At 57.9% G+C, this 19,799-nt stretch overlaps 1 protein-coding gene across 1 annotated transcript in view; it reads right to left on the bottom strand.

Annotated features, from left to right (window-relative positions):
• The window catches only part of KIF6 (kinesin family member 6), a 78,446-nt gene extending 66,434 nt beyond the window's left edge, over positions 1 to 12,012 (bottom strand). The window contains exons 1-2 of the mRNA XM_075863486.1: positions 11,910 to 12,012; positions 7,287 to 7,342 (exon numbers count right to left, since the gene is read on the bottom strand). Of these exons, the coding sequence (XP_075719601.1) occupies positions 7,287 to 7,342; positions 11,910 to 12,004 (151 nt within the window). The 5' untranslated portion in view covers positions 12,005 to 12,012. The remainder of the gene's footprint in view (positions 1 to 7,286; positions 7,343 to 11,909) is intronic.
• Positions 12,013 to 19,799: the final 7,787 nt, after the last annotated feature.

The following is a 19,799-nucleotide window of genomic DNA, read 5'->3' as shown; positions in this document are numbered from 1 at the left end:
AATTCAGGTCCATAGTCTACCACATACCCCGGTTTAGAAGTCTTTGAGAGAGGTATACAGGGAAAAATGTTATCCAAAATATCTGAACAAAAACTGTTTGGGGTCCGAGTCTTGGGATGGACAATAAAACTGCTACATGTGACCTAGGCCTTTCCGCAGTTATGTCCAAGGTGCAGCCATATGGGTTTCTATTGAATAGGAGAAGATAGCTACTTCCTCCGCCGCTGAGGTCACCATTAAATGACACTTTCCATCAATACCTTCTAGGCTATAAAGGAGGATGGAGGCTTCGTCCGGTGGGGCATAATCTCAGATGGACAAATAAACATTTGGTCACGGATACCAGAACTTGTCTCAAGCGTGTCTCTTTATAGTGGGAGGGATGGGATGAGGATCCTCTGGGTGACCGGGTGACAGAGAAACTAGCCCCATCAGAGTGAATATGGTTGATATCACACAGCTACTTCCTATCCCAGAAGTGTGGAGCTCAAATAGCACTTCCATACCAATTTCTGCCATAATATATTCCTTGAGAATATGTCAATTACATTTTTAAAAACAAAAAGACTGAGGAGGAAACTTTGTGGATGAAATGGGGATAAAAAAAGAAAGAAAGATAGGACAGAGAAACAAGAGACAAAATCAGGATGGGTTGAAGGCTCCTTTCATTGTAGAGTGAAGGGGGGCATGGTGGGTTTTGGTAGGCAAGAACACGTGATTGGCTGCGCGGTGACAAACCCTGTCTGGTGTAAGTGATCTATACATAGTAAAATGCAGGAGAGACAAACCGTGCCTCCCCTGCCTGCCCCAGGAAATCCTATCAAACCAATGGTTTCATAAAATAAAACTCCAGATCTAATCCGGGTTACAATCCCAGGGACGAGCATTGCATCAGGTCACCCCAATCTGCAGCAGGAGAGGGACTCTGGGGTGAACTGGAAGCCTCTGCAGCCGTCCTGGATGGAGATCTGTCCCTGCTCTAGAAGTCTGTGTATGCGGTAATCACAGGTTATATGATATAGATCATATAAGATCAGAGCAGAAGACGGAGGTGCCGATCACGAGGCGTCCATCTCCGGACAGCGAGTCTCATTTATTGGGATCTAATTGGATAAACCATGTCCGCACACAATCATTGGCCTCGGGGGGCGTGTTGACTAATGCACGTGGCGGCCAGCTGGCTGAACACTACCACATTCCTCCTTTCATCGCACCAGAAATCAAACACCCCCAGATTCAGCACAACAATAATCCTCCAGATATTTTTTTTAATATTAAAGTAGAAAAATTTTGCACTTGAAATAAATTTTCCTTCTGAAAGCAAAATCTGGTGAATCTAAAGACAGGAGGATAAATCACGGCAGACGCCCAGTAAATAATACAGAGGCGGGCTGTATACAGTGAAGACCGTATATTACATATATGTTCTCATCAGAGGCTCGGATGGCTGCACTGTCCCTCCCCCATGCTTTACATTACAGCTCTGCTTGTGCAGACTGGACACTATATAATTAGGAAAGAATAATTATTGCACTAACTCCTAAATGTAACAATTTTTTTACCGTTTGGATGGAAATATTCTTTAAGATATCCACTCACTGCACCCAAAATCTGGATCTCGCATGGCACCGTGCTCACCCAATGCACACGATCTGCCCTGTTATACGGAGCTTCAGACCTGCTGCTCTTTCTTACTTACTACTCTGCCTGTATGTCAGTCTTCACTGTAGTTGTGCCATTCTATTCATGAACCAGGAAGCACAGGATGAACAAATCTCTAGATCACAATACATTCTGCATCTAAATCGGCATCACCTGCTTTTATTAGATCCAGGTTTTAGGACTCTTGCACACGACCAGGTGCCACTTGGGCCTTTTTTCCCCCGGCATCTGAGTGGCACCCAATAGTTTTCACCCGATGGTTGAATCAGGTCTGTGAAAAGTGACCCGACTCTCCGATCCATGAACAGGTCTTATCTTTCCACGGATCACGGACGGGACTCGGGTGACGCACACGGTCATGTGTAAGAGCCCTTAACAGGGGAGGTGTTACTGTCAAAATGGAAATGTATGGGGATAAACAAGCATTTTAACATTCCCCGCACATTTTGACCATTGCTCCATGTAAATGGAGCTAATCGTGCGGCGATCGACGTGCGGCGATCGTTACCTGTCAGAAATCCACCTTTACAGTGTTTCCTGATCCCTACAGATCTGCATGTATAGGTGGCAGCAGTCACTGTAGCTTTACCATTCTAATGCATGAACCAGGAGGCACAGGATGAACAGAGCTATAGGCCACAATGTACGCTGCATCTACACCGTGGGAACCGGCTTCCTGCAGCTCTGAAACTCTTAGGCTATGTTCAAACGGTTTATTTTCAGACGTTTTTTCGTGCTGTGAACGCCCCAAAAAACGGCTGAAAATACGGGGGCTGAGCGCCTCCAAACATCTGCCCTTTGATATCAATGGGAAAAACGACATTTAGTTCCCATGGTGCGTTTATTTTTATTTTTTTGACAAACGGCGCGTAAAAAAATGCCCCGTAAAAAAGAAGTGCGTGTCATTTCTTGAGCCGTTTTTCATTGTGTCAATAGAAAAACAGCTCCAAAAACGGACGTAAAAAACACATCAAAAAAACGTTTGATGCATAAAAGACGGCTGAAAATCAGAGGCTGTTTTCCCTTGAAAAGCTCCGTATTTACAGCCGGTGTGAACAGAGCCTTACACAGCTGCATTGTTGTTTAGGGGTAAAACCTGCTGCTTCTTCTTTCCAGTTGCTCTTTCACACCTGTAGGTCACTATAATTTCTATGCCTAAGGGAGTCACCAGCGAGCTTCTCATAGCCCCCCTGCATTCACCTATGGGAGTCACCAGCGAGCTTCTCATAGCCCCCTGCATTCACCTAAGGGAGTCACCAGTGAGCTTCTCATAGCCCCCTGCATTCACCTAAGGGAGTCACCAGCGAGCTTCTCATAGCCCCCTGAATTCACCTAAGGGAGTCACCAGTGAGCTTCTCATAGCCCCCTGCATTCACCTATGGGAGTCACCAGCGAGCTTCTCATAGCCCCCCTGCATTCACCTATGGGAGTCACCAGCGAGCTTCTCATAGCCCCCCTGCATTCACCTATGGGAGTCACCAGCGAGCTTCTCATAGCCCCCCTGCATTCACCTATGGGAGTCACCAGCGAGCTTCTCATAGCCCCCCTGCATTCACCTATGGGAGTCACCAGCGAGCTTCTCATAGCCCCCTGCATTCACCTAAGGGAGTCACCAGTGAGCTTCTCATAGCCCCCTGCATTCACCTAAGGGAGTCACCAGCGAGCTTCTCATAGCCCCCTGCATTCACCTAAGGGAGTCACCAGTGAGCTTCTCATAGCCCCCTGCATTCACCTATGGGAGTCACCAGCGAGCTTCTCATAGCCCCCCTGCATTCACCTATGGGAGTCACCAGCGAACTTCTCATAGCCCCCCTGCATTCACCTATGGGAGTCACCAGCGAGCTTCTCATAGCCCCCCTGCATTCACCTATGGGAGTCACCAGCGAGCTTCTCATAGCCCCCCTGCATTCACCTATGGGAGTCACCAGCGAGCTTCTCATAGCCCCCCTGCATTCACCTATGGGAGTCACCAGCGAACTTCTCATAGCCCCCCTGCATTCACCTATGGGAGTCACCAGCGAGCTTCTCATAGCCCCCCTGCATTCACCTATGGGAGTCACCAGCGAGCTTCTCATAGCCCCCCTGCATTCACCTATGGGAGTCACCAGCGAGCTTCTCATAGCCCCCCTGCATTCACCTATGGGAGTCACCAGCGAGCTTCTCATAGCCCCCCTGCATTCACCTAAGGGAGTCACCAGCGAGCTTCTCATAGCCCCCCTGCATTCACCTATGGGAGTCACCAGCGAGCTTCTCATAGCCCCCCTGCATTCACCTATGGGAGTCACCAGCGAGCTTCTCATAGCCCCCCTGCATTCACCTAAGGGAGTCACCAGCGAGCTTCTCATAGCCCCCTGCATTCACCTATGGGAGTCACCAGCGAGCTTCTCATAGCCCCCCTGCATTCACCTATGGGAGTCACCAGCGAGCTTCTCATAGCCCCCCTGCATTCACCTATGGGAGTCACCAGCGAGCTTCTCATAGCCCCCTGCATTCACCTAAGGGAGTCACCAGTGAGCTTCTCATAGCCCCCTGCATTCACCTAAGGGAGTCACCAGCGAGCTTCTCATAGCCCCCTGCATTCACCTAAGGGAGTCACCAGCGAACTTCTCATAGCCCCCCTGCATTCACCTATGGGAGTCACCAGCGAGCTTCTCATAGCCCCCCTGCATTCACCTATGGGAGTCACCAGCGAGCTTCTCATAGCCCCCCTGCATTCACCTATGGGAGTCACCAGCGAGCTTCTCATAGCCCCCCTGCATTCACCTATGGGAGTCACCAGCGAACTTCTCATAGCCCCCCTGCATTCACCTATGGGAGTCACCAGCGAGCTTCTCATAGCCCCCCTGCATTCACCTATGGGAGTCACCAGCGAGCTTCTCATAGCCCCCCTGCATTCACCTATGGGAGTCACCAGCGAGCTTCTCATAGCCCCCCTGCATTCACCTATGGGAGTCACCAGCGAGCTTCTCATAGCCCCCCTGCATTCACCTAAGGGAGTCACCAGCGAGCTTCTCATAGCCCCCCTGCATTCACCTAAGGGAGTCACCAGCGAGCTTCTCATAGCCCCCCTGCATTCACCTATGGGAGTCACCAGCGAGCTTCTCATAGCCCCCCTGCATTCACCTATGGGAGTCACCAGCGAGCTTCTCATAGCCCCCCTGCATTCACCTAAGGGAGTCACCAGCGAGCTTCTCATAGCCCCCTGCATTCACCTATGGGAGTCACCAGCGAGCTTCTCATAGCCCCCCTGCATTCACCTATGGGAGTCACCAGCGAGCTTCTCATAGCCCCCCTGCATTCACCTATGGGAGTCACCAGCGAGCTTCTCATAGCCCCCTGCATTCACCTAAGGGAGTCACCAGTGAGCTTCTCATAGCCCCCTGCATTCACCTAAGGGAGTCACCAGCGAGCTTCTCATAGCCCCCTGCATTCACCTAAGGGAGTCACCAGCGAACTTCTCATAGCCCCCCTGCATTCACCTATGGGAGTCACCAGCGAGCTTCTCATAGCCCCCCTGCATTCACCTATGGGAGTCACCAGCGAGCTTCTCATAGCCCCCCTGCATTCACCTATGGGAGTCACCAGCGAGCTTCTCATAGCCCCCCTGCATTCACCTATGGGAGTCACCAGCGAACTTCTCATAGCCCCCCTGCATTCACCTATGGGAGTCACCAGCGAGCTTCTCATAGCCCCCCTGCATTCACCTATGGGAGTCACCAGCGAGCTTCTCATAGCCCCCCTGCATTCACCTATGGGAGTCACCAGCGAGCTTCTCATAGCCCCCCTGCATTCACCTATGGGAGTCACCAGCGAGCTTCTCATAGCCCCCCTGCATTCACCTAAGGGAGTCACCAGCGAGCTTCTCATAGCCCCCCTGCATTCACCTATGGGAGTCACCAGCGAGCTTCTCATAGCCCCCCTGCATTCACCTATGGGAGTCACCAGCGAGCTTCTCATAGCCCCCCTGCATTCACCTAAGGGAGTCACCAGCGAGCTTCTCATAGCCCCCTGCATTCACCTATGGGAGTCACCAGCGAGCTTCTCATAGCCCCCCTGCATTCACCTATGGGAGTCACCAGCGAGCTTCTCATAGCCCCCCTGCATTCACCTATGGGAGTCACCAGCGAGCTTCTCATAGCCCCCTGCATTCACCTAAGGGAGTCACCAGTGAGCTTCTCATAGCCCCCTGCATTCACCTAAGGGAGTCACCAGCGAGCTTCTCATAGCCCCCTGCATTCACCTAAGGGAGTCACCAGTGAGCTTCTCATAGCCCCCTGCATTCACCTATGGGAGTCACCAGCGAGCTTCTCATAGCCCCCCTGCATTCACCTATGGGAGTCACCAGCGAGCTTCTCATAGCCCCCCTGCATTCACCTATGGGAGTCACCAGCGAGCTTCTCATAGCCCCCCTGCATTCACCTATGGGAGTCACCAGCGAGCTTCTCATAGCCCCCCTGCATTCACCTATGGGAGTCACCAGCGAGCTTCTCATAGCCCCCCTGCATTCACCTATGGGAGTCACCAGCGAGCTTCTCATAGCCCCCCTGCATTCACCTATGGGAGTCACCAGCGAGCTTCTCATAGCCCCCCTGCATTCACCTAAGGGAGTCACCAGCGAGCTTCTCATAGCCCCCTGCATTCACCTAAGGGAGTCACCAGCGAGCTTCTCATAGCCCCCCTGCATTCACCTAAGGGAGTCACCAGCGAGCTTCTCATAGCCCCCCTGCATTCACCTATGGGAGTCACCAGCGAGCTTCTCATAGCCCCCCTGCATTCACCTATGGGAGTCACCAGCGAGCTTCTCATAGCCCCCCTGCATTCACCTATGGGAGTCACCAGCGAGCTTCTCATAGCCCCCCTGCATTCACCTATGGGAGTCACCAGCGAGCTTCTCATAGCCCCCCTGCATTCACCTATGGGAGTCACCAGCGAGCTTCTCATAGCCCCCCTGCATTCACCTATGGGAGTCACCAGCGAGCTTCTCATAGCCCCCCTGCATTCACCTAAGGGAGTCACCAGCGAGCTTCTCATAGCCCCCTGCATTCACCTAAGGGAGTCACCAGCGAGCTTCTCATAGCCCCCCTGCATTCACCTAAGGGAGTCACCAGCGAGCTTCTCATAGCCCCCCTGCATTCACCTATGGGAGTCACCAGCGAGCTTCTCATAGCCCCCCTGCATTCACCTATGGGAGTCACCAGCGAGCTTCTCATAGCCCCCCTGCATTCACCTATGGGAGTCACCAGTGAGCTTCTCATAGCCCCCCTGCATTCACCTATGGGAGTCACCAGTGAGCTTCTCATAGCCCCCCTGCATTCACCTATGGGAGTCACCAGCGAGCTTCTCATAGCCCCCCTGCATTCACCTATGGGAGTCATCAGTGAGCTTCTCATAGCCCCCCTGCATTCACCTATGGGAGTCACCAGTGAGCTTCTCATAGCCCCCCTGCATTCACCTATGGGAGTCACCAGTGAGCTTCTCATAGCCCCCCTGCATTCACCTATGCCCCCCCCCCGTGCCACATTGACCTTTGACCGTTATTGGCCGGCATTTTGGCATAAAATCAGGTGAAGTTTTGGGGTAATAACTTGTGTTCCCTCATCTGCGGCCACCACCCCTGTACTCACTGATACGCTGCCGCACCTCATTCACGTCTTCTCCCAAAGATTTAGCTTCAGCGAATCTACGGAGAGAAATGAAAAATACCCATCAGGACCCGGATCCCGGAATGAATATGAAAGGGGAATATTAAGATTTTCTACCCATATTAAACATTTATAACGGCCGTAAAACCCTTTACCCGGAGTGGGCAGCGAGGCAGGGTTATGGGCCCCAGAAGGCGAGGAGCACGTCAGGGTATAGAGAATAAAGGAGTTCAAGTAATGATTTCCCCAAAACAGCAACAACAGGGATCACCCAGCTTTATGAGGCTCCTGAATGGCAAATTTATACCAGTGTTCAGACGCTTCAGTTCTCTCGCTCTCCCACACGGGTAACTGGGAGACAACCACTAATGTCCGCCATTAAAGCGCTGGTCATCCGACCGTCCACTAACCATGACACAAGAACATACGATTCCCCCTCGGCCTGGACGAGTGCTTTTTTCGGTTTTGGACAGATATCAGGTGACATTTTTGCGTTAACAAGACCGACGATTGTTTGGGTTAAGATAAACGGGGGGGGGGTAACAACGCCCCTTTTATATAGGAGGGACTGATGTCGCCAGCACTCTTCGGGGGGGCTATAAGGATCTATTCACACGCTGCAGTCATATCGTGTTTTGTTGGCGATGATTTTTATGTAGGCGCGAGCGATGGAGACTGACAATAAATGCTAGTTCTCTTTTTATCTTTTTCTGAGCACTTCTGGTCATAATTGTTCTAAAACTAATGACTGACATTAATTGCCCAGTGTTAACAGACGTTTATACTCCAGTCACATCCAGAGCTGTCAGATATTGGACCTAAAGCTTTTGCGGACAGCTATTCCACCCGACTCCACAATTAAAATATATTTATTTAATTCCAATGGGGAGAGGGGACTAAGCCGCTGCCAGGCCACCCTGACCCCTCCAGACTCCTCAGGTAGCCGCTTATCTCCTGCGGGAACAAAGGATTAGGCATGTTAAAATCCAACATGCCCGATCCCTGTCCCCGCATCTACCATCGAGGGGAGTCGGGACAACACCATATACATTAAATAGTGGCCAGTCCTGCTGAAATTGGGTTTGTCCGACTTTCATCTAATGTGCATCGGTAGCTTTAAGGAAAAACGGAAATTACATATTATTTAAATCAGGTTTTTATTATGAATATTTACATTTTTTAAAAATATTTATGTGACTTTCCACGTAAGAATATATTGAAATATTGAAGTTTTCAAACTGACCACTAGAGCAGACACAATAGGCTGGCACTACCTGCATCCTACAGCTCACTGCTCAACTTTGCTGTGTAGATTGGGAGAGCATGAGCAGAGTCATCTCATCATCGCTAGAGGGATGTAATATCTAGCACTCCAGCAGTACAAAAAAAAGCTGTTATGGCATGACAGTAACTATATACACAAATAAGGCTCTATATACAGCACTCCTGTCACTCCTTGGTTTTTGGGTGAGGGGCTGTACTTCATCTCTTCCTGGAGACTGTGATAATTATTATTATTTATTACAACATATTCTGCAGCGCTGTACAGAGGTGATCACTTACTGTGCCCCATTGGGGCTCACAATCTAAATTCCCCATCCGTATGTTTATGGGGTGTGGGAGGAAACCCCCGCAAGCACGGGGAGAATATACAAAACTCCATGCAGATGTTGTCCTTGGTTGGATTTGAACCCAGGACCCCAGCGCTGCAAGGCCATAGTGCCGAGCCACCATGATGCCCTAGTCTGATAATGTATGACCTTGACTCTGTTAAATGCCCCCCATTCATTGAAGCTGCCATAACGCACAGACATCCTGAAGAACTATCTATAGAGACAATACAGGAAGAACGTGTGCCTCCAATATGGCCGCCCCCAGGGAAGGCTTTATATAGAGCAAATCCTGTCCAAGGTTGGTCACTGAACTTAGGCTTCGTTCACATCTGCGTTCCATCGGAACAGAGCCCTGACTGACAAACTGAAACCGTAGGTTTCCGTTTCCATTACCATTGATTTCAGTGGTGACGGATCCGGTGCCAATGGTTTCAGTTGGTCTCCGTTGTGTAAGGGTTCTGTTGTTTTGACCGGATCAATACCGTAGTCGACTGTGCTATTCATCCCGTCAAAACGATGGAGCCCTTGCACAACGGAGACCAACTGAAACCATTGGCACCGGATCAGTCACCATTGACATCAATGGTGATGGAAACGGAAACCTACGGTTTCAGTTTGTCAGTCAGGCCTCCGTTCTGACGGAATGAAGCCCTGACGCAGATGTGAACACGGCCTCAGGCTTCAAGTTCTAAGAATTGCTTTAGTAAAAGGTACGATACATGTGCAGGATCATAGTGACTGGCGCCAGCTAATCCTCGCCACCCGCAAACAGCAAGATGAGAATGAGAGGATGCAGGAAAAACCTTGACGAGTCCGATGTCCAGAAAGGCAATCATTTCCACTACTACCCTCCACATTCTCCTGCTCCACCCGGAATGTCCTGTATTATACATGATCCCATAATTACCCCTACAGAGAGGCGGCATGTATTCTTATAGGGTGACATCACAGCGGTTTTCAGCCTCCTGACATCTTGTAAGTTAATGAACAATTTATTCAACATTTGGGAGAAGAACGCATATAAAGCCGCGTTCATGGGGACATTTGTGATGTATATAATCGTGCTTAAAGGGGTTGCTAAGGATTACATGAACATGGTTGCTGTCTTTTAAAAACAGCGCTTCACCTGCCTATGGGTTGTGTCTGGTATTGCAGCTCAGTTCCATTTATGTGAATGAGGCTGAGCTGCAATACCACAGGCAACCTGCGGACAAATGTGGCGCTGTTTCTAGAAGAAAGCAACCATGTATTTTTATCCTGTACCATCCCTTTAAAGGGCCTGTCTAGTTTACACCACCTTCCCCTTTTATATGCCCTATTAGGGTAATCTAAGTTAATAGATGGAGCAAGAATGCAATTTTAGCTCTGAAGGACCCCACACATTTGAATATTATATTTTGAAGTGGCACTTGTGATCGGAGGGATCCGGGAGCTGCACTTGTGGTGATCGGAGGGATCCGGGAGCCGCACTTGTGGTGATCGGAGGGATCCGGGAGCCGCACTTGTTGTGATCGGAGGGATCCGGGAGCCGCACTTGTGGTGATCGGAGGGATCCGGGAGCCGCACTTGTGGTGATCGGAGGGATCCGGGAGCCGCACTTGTTGTGATCGGAGGGATCCGGGAGCCGCACTTGTTGTGATCGGAGGGATCCGGGAGCCGCACTTGTTGTGATCGGAGGGATCCGGGAGCCGCACTTGTTGTGATCGGAGGGATCCGGGAGCCGCACTTGTTGTGATCGGAGGGATCCGGGAGCCGCACTTGTTGTGATCGGAGGGATCCGGGAGCCGCACTTGTTGTGATCGGAGGGATCCGGGAGCCGCACTTGTTGTGATCGGAGGGATCCGGGAGCCGCACTTGTTGTGATCGGAGGGATCCGGGAGCCGCACTTGTTGTGATCGGAGGGATCCGGGAGCCGCACTTGTTGTGATCGGAGGGATCCGGGAGCCGCACTTGTTGTGATCGGAGGGATCCGGAAGCGCTTCCGCAGCTACAGACGGCTAAAGATGCACATCCGTAGCCGTCCGCAATTTTGCACTGACTTCTATGGACGAGTCCTCGCCGCTATTGCGGATTTGTTAAATCTCATCCACTTTGCTGCTACCGTATTCTGCTGCGTTTTTTTCCGGGCGGAAAAAACGTGGCAATTCCGTTACGTGTGGACGAGCCCTAGGTGAGACTTTTTCATGAAATGTTTACATTTACACAAGAAATTGCGTCCGTTATTGTAGCGTCTGAATATCACATAAGACGAAACCTGCAACACCTCAACCGGTCAGTCCCTATGTGCAGTATTGGGGGTATAAGAGCTTCACGGCGCCCACTAGTGGCCACTGTGTCTGTATTGCCGCAACATACAGAAACAGACGACATGAAACATTTAGGCTCCGAAACCACGAGATATGACGGTGTTGCAGTTTTGGATCTCACACCTTTTCTTACCCCATGCGAATAATACATTTGCCAGTCACGCGCTTCTTCCATTATTCCGAACAAAAATATTTTTATTTACATATAAAGCTGCAAATCCCAATTCTTCAGGTTGCCCTTGGAAACAGACTGTGGTTTATCAGACACAGGATGTAAGAGTTTTACTGCGCTCGGCCCTATACAGCACTAGGAAACAAGCAGAACTGTAAATGCAGCTCTGCAGGACCCGGGAGATCTAGAGAGGACACGACATATTGCACAATGCATCATTGCAGGCTCCGAACCAGCAGAGGCAACAAGATACCTGCAGAATTGTACGTGCCGCTTTGGATGTGAATGGAGTAGAATACATTATGTAACACATCACTATAGGGTAAGTTGAAGGGTTCGATATTACATATAGACTGAAAGAAAGTGTTACCAGTAGGACGCTGGATCCGAGGACAGGAGAGGACAATACCTTAGTGTGCGCTTCTAATCCTATTGACTCCATATAAAGCTCAGGTGCACCACCATCCCTGGCACCATTTCAGCACTGAACACTTCGCCAGCTCATGCCACCCACCTCTGCTTCAGCAGCGCCTTGTTGTCTTCGATGCCGACTCTGTCCGGATAATCCCGCTTGAAAATTTCAAATGCTTCTTGTCGGCCGAGCGACATCTGTTCCCCTGCTGGAGACAATAGATGGAATTTACCAGATTACCTTTCCGGCTGATATCCCCCCTCACTGCCCCTCTGATGCCAGGCTCTCTATAGTGGTGAGCATCATTTTAAAGGGCCAGGAGCTGATCAGATGGTCGATATTCATCCTATAGCTGATCTCCTTACATGACCCTGCTCAGCACTCCCACACCTCGGTTTCAGTCTATTTGTGAAGTTGTTTGTGGTCTTGGATGTGACTTGGTCTGTTTTCGAACTCACTGCCAGCCCTCCCCTGCAGCCGTCCACCTGCCAGCCCTCCCCTGCAGCCGTCCACCTGCCAGCCCTCCCCTGCAGCCGTCCACCTGCCAGCCCTCCCCTGCAGCCGTCCACCTGCCAGCCCTCCCCTGCAGCCGTCCACCTGCCAGCCCTCCCCTGCAGCCGTCCACCTGCCAGCCCTCCCCTGCAGCCGTCCACCTGCCTGCCCTCCCCTGCAGCCGTCCACCTGCCAGCCCTCCCCTGCATCCGTCCACCTGCCAGCCCTCCCCTGCATCCGTCCACCTGCCAGCCCTCCCCTGCATCCGTCCACCTGCCAGCCCTCCCCTGCAGCCGTCCACCTGCCAGCCCTCCCCTGCAGCCGTCCACCTGCCAGCCCTCCCCTGCAGCCGTCCACCTGCCAGCCCTCCCCGGCATCCGTCCACCTGCCAGCCCTCCCCTGCATCCGTCCACCTGCCAGCCCTCCCCTGCATCCGTCCACCTGCCAGCCCTGCATCCGTCCACCTGCCAGCCCTCCCCTGCATCCGTTCACCTGCCAGCCCTCTCCTGCAGCCGTCCACCTGCCAGCCCTCCCCTGCAGCCGTCCATCTGCCAGCCCTCCCCTGCAGCCGTCCACCTGCCAGCCCTCCCCTGCAGCCGTCCACCTGCCAGCCCTCCCCGGCATCCGTCCACCTGCCTGCCCTCCCCGGCATCCGTCCACCTGCCTGCCCTCCCCTGCATCCGTCCACCTGCCAGCCCTCCACTGCAGCCGTCCACCTGCCAGCCCTCCCCTGCAGCCGTCCACCTGCCAGCCCTCCCCTGTAGCCGTCCACCTGCCAGCCCTCCCCTGCATCCGTCCACCTGCCAGCCCTCCCCTGCATCCGTCCACCTGCCAGCCCTCCACTGCATCCGTCCACCTGCCAGCCCTCCCCTGCATCCGTCCACCTGCCAGCCCTCCCCTGTAGCCGTCCACCTGCCAGCCCTCCCCTGCAGCCGTCCACCTGCCAGCCCTCCCCTGCATCCGTCCACCTGCCAGCCCTCCCCTGCATCCGTCCACCTGCCAGCCCTCCACTGCATCCGTCCACCTGCCAGCCCTCCCCTGCATCCGTTCACCTGCCAGCCCTCCCCTGCATCCGTCCACCTGCCAGCCCTCCCCTGCAGCCGTCCACCTGCCAGCCCTCCCCTGCAGCCGTCCACCTGCCAGCCCTCCCCTGCAGCCGTCCACCTGCCAGCCCTCCCCTGCAGCCGTCCACCTGCCAGCCCTCCCCGGCATCCGTCCACCTGCCAGCCCTCCCCGGCATCCGTCCACCTGCCTGCCCTCCCCTGCATCCGTCCACCTGCCAGCCCTCCACTGCAGCCGTCCACCTGCCAGCCCTCCCCTGCAGCCGTCCACCTGCCAGCCCTCCCCTGTAGCCGTCCACCTGCCAGCCCTCCCCTGCATCCGTCCACCTGCCAGCCCTCCCTGCATCCGTCCACCTGCCAGCCCTCCCCTGCAGCCGTCCACCTGCCAGCCCTCCCCTGCAGCCGTCCACCTGCCAGCCATCCCCTGCAGCCGTCCACCTGCCAGCCATCCCCTGCATCCGTCCACCTGCCAGCCCTCCCCTGCATCCGTCCACCTGCCAGCCCTCCCCTGCAGCCGTCCACCTGCCAGCCCTCCCCTGCAGCCGTCCACCTGCCAGCCCTCCCCTGCAGCCGTCCACCTGCCAGCCCTCCCCTGCAGCCGTCCACCTGCCAGCCATCCCCTGCAGCCGTCCACCTGCCAGCCCTCCCCTGCAGCCGTCCACCTGCCAGCCATCCCCTGCAGCCGTCCACCTGCCAGCCATCCCCTGCAGCCGTCCACCTGCCTGCCCTCCCCTGCAGCCGTCCACCTGCCTGCCCTCCCCTGCAGCCGTCCACCTGCCAGCCCTCCCCTGCATCCGTCCACCTGCCAGCCCTGCATCCGTCCACCTGCCTGCCCTCCCCTGCAGCCGTCCACCTGCCAGCCCTGCATCTGTCCAACTGCCAGCCCTCCCCTGCAGCCGTCCACCTGCCAGCCCTGCATCTGTCCACCTGCCTGCCCTCCCCTGCAGCCGTCCACCTGCCAGCCCTCCCCTGCATCCGTCCACCTGCCAGCCCTCCCCTGCATCCGTCCACCTGCCAGCCCTCCCCTGCAGCCGTCCACCTGCCAGCCCTCCCCTGCAGCCGTCCACCTGCCAGCCATCCCCTGCAGCCGTCCACCTGCCAGCCATCCCCTGCAGCCGTCCACCTGCCTGCCCTCCCCTGCAGCCGTCCACCTGCCTGCCCTCCCCTGCAGCCGTCCACCTGCCAGCCCTCCCCTGCATCCGTCCACCTGCCAGCCATCCCCTGCATCCGTCCACCTGCCAGCCCTGCATCCGTCCACCTGCCAGCCCTGCATCTGTCCACCTGCCAGCCCTCCCCTGCAGCCGTCCACCTGCCAGCCCTGCATCTGTCCACCTGCCTGCCCTCCCCTGCATCCGTCCACCTGCCAGCCCTCCCCTGTAGCCGTCCACCTGCCAGCCCTCCCCTGCAGCCGTCCACCTGCCAGCCCTCCCCTGCATCCGTCCACCTGCCAGCCCTCCCCTGCATCCGTCCACCTGCCAGCCCTCCACTGCATCCGTCCACCTGCCAGCCCTCCCCTGCATCCGTTCACCTGCCAGCCCTCCCCTGCATCCGTCCACCTGCCAGCCCTCCCCTGAATCCGTCCACCTGCCAGCCCTCCCCTGCAGCCGTCCACCTGCCAGCCCTCCCCTGCAGCCGTCCACCTGCCAGCCCTCCCCTGCAGCCGTCCACCTGCCAGCCCTCCCCGGCATCCGTCCACCTGCCAGCCCTCCCCGGCATCCGTCCACCTGCCTGCCCTCCCCTGCATCCGTCCACCTGCCAGCCCTCCACTGCAGCCGTCCACCTGCCAGCCCTCCCCTGCAGCCGTCCACCTGCCAGCCCTCCCCTGTAGCCGTCCACCTGCCAGCCCTCCCCTGCATCCGTCCACCTGCCAGCCCTCCCCTGCATCCGTCCACCTGCCAGCCCTCCCCTGCATCCGTCCACCTGCCAGCCCTCCCCTGCAGCCGTCCACCTGCCAGCCCTCCCCTGCAGCCGTCCACCTGCCAGCCCTCCCCTGCAGCCGTCCACCTGCCAGCCCTCCCCTGCAGCCGTCCACCTGCCAGCCATCCCCTGCAGCCGTCCACCTGCCAGCCATCCCCTGCATCCGTCCACCTGCCAGCCCTCCCCTGCATCCGTCCACCTGCCAGCCCTCCCCTGCAGCCGTCCACCTGCCAGCCCTCCCCTGCATCCGTCCACCTGCCAGCCCTCCCCTGCATCCGTCCACCTGCCAGCCCTCCCCTGCATCCGTCCACCTGCCAGCCCTCCCCTGCATCCGTCCACCTGCCAGCCCTCCCCTGCAGCCGTCCACCTGCCAGCCCTCCCCTGCATCCGTCCACCTGCCAGCCCTCCCCTGCATCCGTCCACCTGCCAGCCCTCCCCTGCATCCGTCCAACTGCCAGCCCTCCCCTGCATCCGTTCACCTGCCAGCCCTCCCCTGCAGCCGTCCACCTGCCAGCCCTCCCCTGCAGCCGTCCACCTGCCAGCCCTCCCCTGCATCCGTCCACCTGCCAACCCTCCCCTGCATCCGTCCACCTGCCAGCCCTGCATCCGTCCACCTGCCAGCCCTCCCCTGCATCCGTTCACCTGCCAGCCCTCCCCTGCAGCCGTCCACCTGCCAGCCCTCCCCTGCATCCGTCCACCTGCCAGCCCTCCCCTGCATCCGTCCACCTGCCAGCCCTCCCCTGCATCCGTCCACCTGCCAGCCCTCCCCTGCAGCCGTCCACCTGCCAGCCCTCCTCTGCATCCGTCCACCTGCCAGCCCTCCCCTGCATCCGTCCACCTGCCAGCCCTGCATCCGTCCACCTGCCTGCCCTCCCCTGCATCCGTCCACCTGCCAGCCCTCCCCTGCATCCGTCCACCTGCCAGCCCTCCCCTGCATCCGTCCACCTGCCAGCCCTCCCCTGCATCCGTCCACCTGCCAGCCCTCCTCTGCATCCGTCCACCTGCCAGCCCTCCCCTGCATCCGTCCACCTGCCAGCCCTCCCCTGCAGCCGTCCACCTGCCAGCCCTCCCCTGCATCCGTCCACCTGCCAGCTCTCCCCTGCAGCCGTCCACCTGCCAGCCCTCCCCTACATCCGTCCAACTGCCAGCCCTCCCCTGCATCCGTTCACCTGCCAGCCCTCCCCTGCAGCCGTCCACCTGCCAGCCCTCCCCTGCAGCCGTCCACCTGCCAGCCCTCCCCTGCATCCGTCCACCTGCCAGCCCTCCCCTGCATCCGTCCACCTGCCAGCCCTGCATCCGTCCACCTGCCAGCCCTCCAATGCATCCGTTCACCTGCCAGCCCTCCCCTGCAGCCGTCCACCTGCCAGCCCTCCCCTGCAGCCGTCCACCTGCCTGCCCTCCCCTGCAGCCGTCCACCTGCCAGCCCTCCCCTGCATCCGTCCACCTGCCAGCCCTCCCCTGCATCCGTCCACCTGCCAGCCCTCCCCTGCATCCGTCCACCTGCCAGCCCTCCCCTGCATCCGTCCACCTGCCAGCCCTCCCCTGCATCCGTCCACCTGCCAGCCCTCCCCTGCATCCGTCCACCTGCCAGCCCTCCCCTGCAGCCGTCCACCTGCCAGCCCTCCCCTGCATCCGTCCACCTGCCAGCCCTCCCCTGCATCCGTCCAACTGCCAGCCCTCCCCTGCATCCGTCCACCTGCCAGCCCTCCCCTGCAGCCGTCCACCTGCCAGCCCTCCCCTGCAGCCGTCCACCTGCCAGCCCTCCGCCGCAGCCGTCCACCTGCCAGCCCTCCCCTGCATCCGTCCACCTGCCAGCCCTCCCCTGCATCCGTCCACCTGCCAGCCCTGCATCCGTCCACCTGCCAGCCCTCCCCTGCAGCCGTCCACCTGCCAGCCCTCCCCTGCAGCCGTCCACCTGCCAGCCCTCCCCTGCAGCCGTCCACCTGCCAGCCCTCCCCGGCATCCGTCCACCTGCCTGCCCTCCCCTGCATCCGTCCACCTGCCAGCCCTCCCCTGCAGCCATCCACCTGCCAGCCATCCACCTGCCAGCCATCCCCTGCAGCCGTCCACCTGCCTGCCCTCCCCTGCAGCCGTCCACCTGCCAGCCCTCCCCAGCAGCCGTCCACCTGCCAGCCCTCCCCTGCATCCGTCCACCTGCCAGCCCTCCCCTGCATCCGTCCACCTGCCAGCCCTCCCCTGCATCCGTCCACCTGCCAGCCCTCCCCTGCATCCGTCCACCTGCCAGCCCTCCCCTGCATCCGTCCACCTGCCAGCCCTCCCCTGCATCCGTCCACCTGCCAGCCCTCCCCTGCATCCGTCCACCTGCCAGCCCTCCCCTGCATCCGTCCACCTGCCAGCCCTCCCCTGCATCCGTCCACCTGCCAGCCCTCCCCTGCATCCGTCCACCTGCCAGCCCTCCCCTGCAGCCGTCCACCTGCCAGCCCTCCCCTGCATCCGTCCACCTGCCAGCCCTCCCCTGCATCCATCCACCTGCCAGCCCTCCCCTGCATCCGTCCACCTGCCAGCCCTCCCCTGCATCCGTCCACCTGCCAGCCCTCCCCTACATCCGTCCACCTGCCAGCCCTCCCCTGCATCCGTCCACCTGCCAGCCCTCCCCTGCATCCGTCCACCTGCCAGCCCTGCATCCGTCCACCTGCCAGCCCTCCCCTGCATCCGTCCACCTGCCAGCCCTGCATCCGTCCACCTGCCAGCCCTCCCCTGCAGCCGTCCACCTGCCAGCCCTCCCCTGCAGCCGTCCACCTGCCAGCCCTCCCCTGCAGTCGTCCACCTGCCAGCCCTCCCCTGCAGTCGTCCACCTGCCAGCCCTCCCCGGCATCCGTCCACCTGCCAGCCCTCCCCGGCATCCGTCCACCTGCCTGCCCTCCCCTGCATCCGTCCACCTGCCAGCCCTCCCCTGCAGCCGTCCACCTGCCAGCCCTCCCCTGCAGTCGTCCACCTGCCAGCCCTCCCCGGCATCCGTCCACCTGCCAGCCCTCCCCGGCATCCGTCCACCTGCCTGCCCTCCCCTGCATCCGTCCACCTGCCAGCCCTCCACTGCAGCCGTCCACCTGCCAGCCCTCCCCTGCAGCCGTCCACCTGCCAGCCCTCCCCTGTAGCCGTCCACCTGCCAGCCCTCCCCTGCATCCGTCCACCTGCCAGCCCTGCATCCGTCCACCTGCTAGCCCTCCCCTGCATCCGTCCACCTGCCAGCCCTCCCCTGCAGCCGTCCACCTGCCAGCCCTCCCCTGCATCCGTCCACCTGCCAGCCCTGCATCCGTCCACCTGCCAGCCCTCCCCTGCATCCGTCCACCTGCCAGCCCTCCCCTGCAGCAGTCAACCTGCCAGCCCTCCCCTGCAGCAGTCAACCTGCCAGCCCTCCCCTGCAGCCGTCCACCTGCCAACCCTCCCCTGCAGCCGTCCACCTGCCTGCCCTCCCCTGCAGCCGTCCACCTGCCTGCCCTCCCCTGCATCCGTCCACCTGCCAGCCCTCCCCTGCAGCCGTCCACCTGCCTGCCCTCCCCTGCAGCCGTCCACGTGCCAGCCCTCCCCTGCAGCCGTCCACCTGCCAGCCCTCCCCTGCATCCGTCCACCTGCCAGCCCTCCCCTGCGTCCGTCCACCTGCCAGCCCTCCCCTGCGTCCGTCCACCTGCCTGCCCTCCTCTGCAGCCGTCCACCTGCCAGCCCTCCCCTGCAGCCGTCCACCTGCCTGCCCTCCCCTGCAGCCGTCCACCTGCCAGCCCTCCCCTGCAGCTGTCCACCTGCCTGCCCTCCTCTGCAGCCGTCCTCCTGCCTGCCCTCCCCTGCATCCGCCCACCTGCGTGCCCTCGCCTGCATCTATCTACCTGCCTGGCATCTCTCCGCCCGCTTGCCCTCCCCTGAATCTGTCCACCTGCCTGCCCTCCCCAGCAGCCGTCTACCTGCCAGCCCTGCCGTACATTTGTCTACCTGCCTGCCCTCTCCTGCATCTCTCCGCTTGCCTGCCTGCCTGCCCTGCTCCTGTCTTAAGTTGAATTTACTCTAAAAGCCCTGACGTAGGATTTGTATGGCCACTCTTCTGTGTGATCGATGATTGTACCTCGCTTCTGAAAAACAAGCTGCATACTCCGGGAACACAACCTGGGGATCCCGTGAAAATTGCAGAATCCCTTAGACTCTACCCCCAATAAAGCCTTAATCTAAATCTAATAGTAATATAGAGGGTCCATTATAGTGATATAGAGGGTGCACTATCTGTCCAATGCCCGGACCATGACATGAACTATGAGGAGGGCATTATGGTATTTACAGTCCGACACCAACTAGAGAAACATGAAGCTAAACAAGGTATAAAGAGCATCAGGCCGCTGAAGATGATGGAAATCTGAGGGGACGTCACTTCATACACAATTTCATGTGCAAAAAGGCAAAGCGAACAGAGTGACAAGCTCCGGATGACCACCGGGGGCGCTGTAGGTAACAATCATCTCAGACGACTCTTCACATAAACCTCCAAACACAGCACAAAATTCTCTACTATCCTGAG

The sequence above is a fragment of the Rhinoderma darwinii genome, chromosome 4, assembly GCF_050947455.1.
Source record: "Rhinoderma darwinii isolate aRhiDar2 chromosome 4, aRhiDar2.hap1, whole genome shotgun sequence".
NCBI classification, from domain to species: Eukaryota; Metazoa; Chordata; class Amphibia; order Anura; family Rhinodermatidae; genus Rhinoderma; species Rhinoderma darwinii.
Note: the sequence above shows the minus strand (reverse complement) of the source record. Positions and strands in the feature narration are given on the sequence as shown.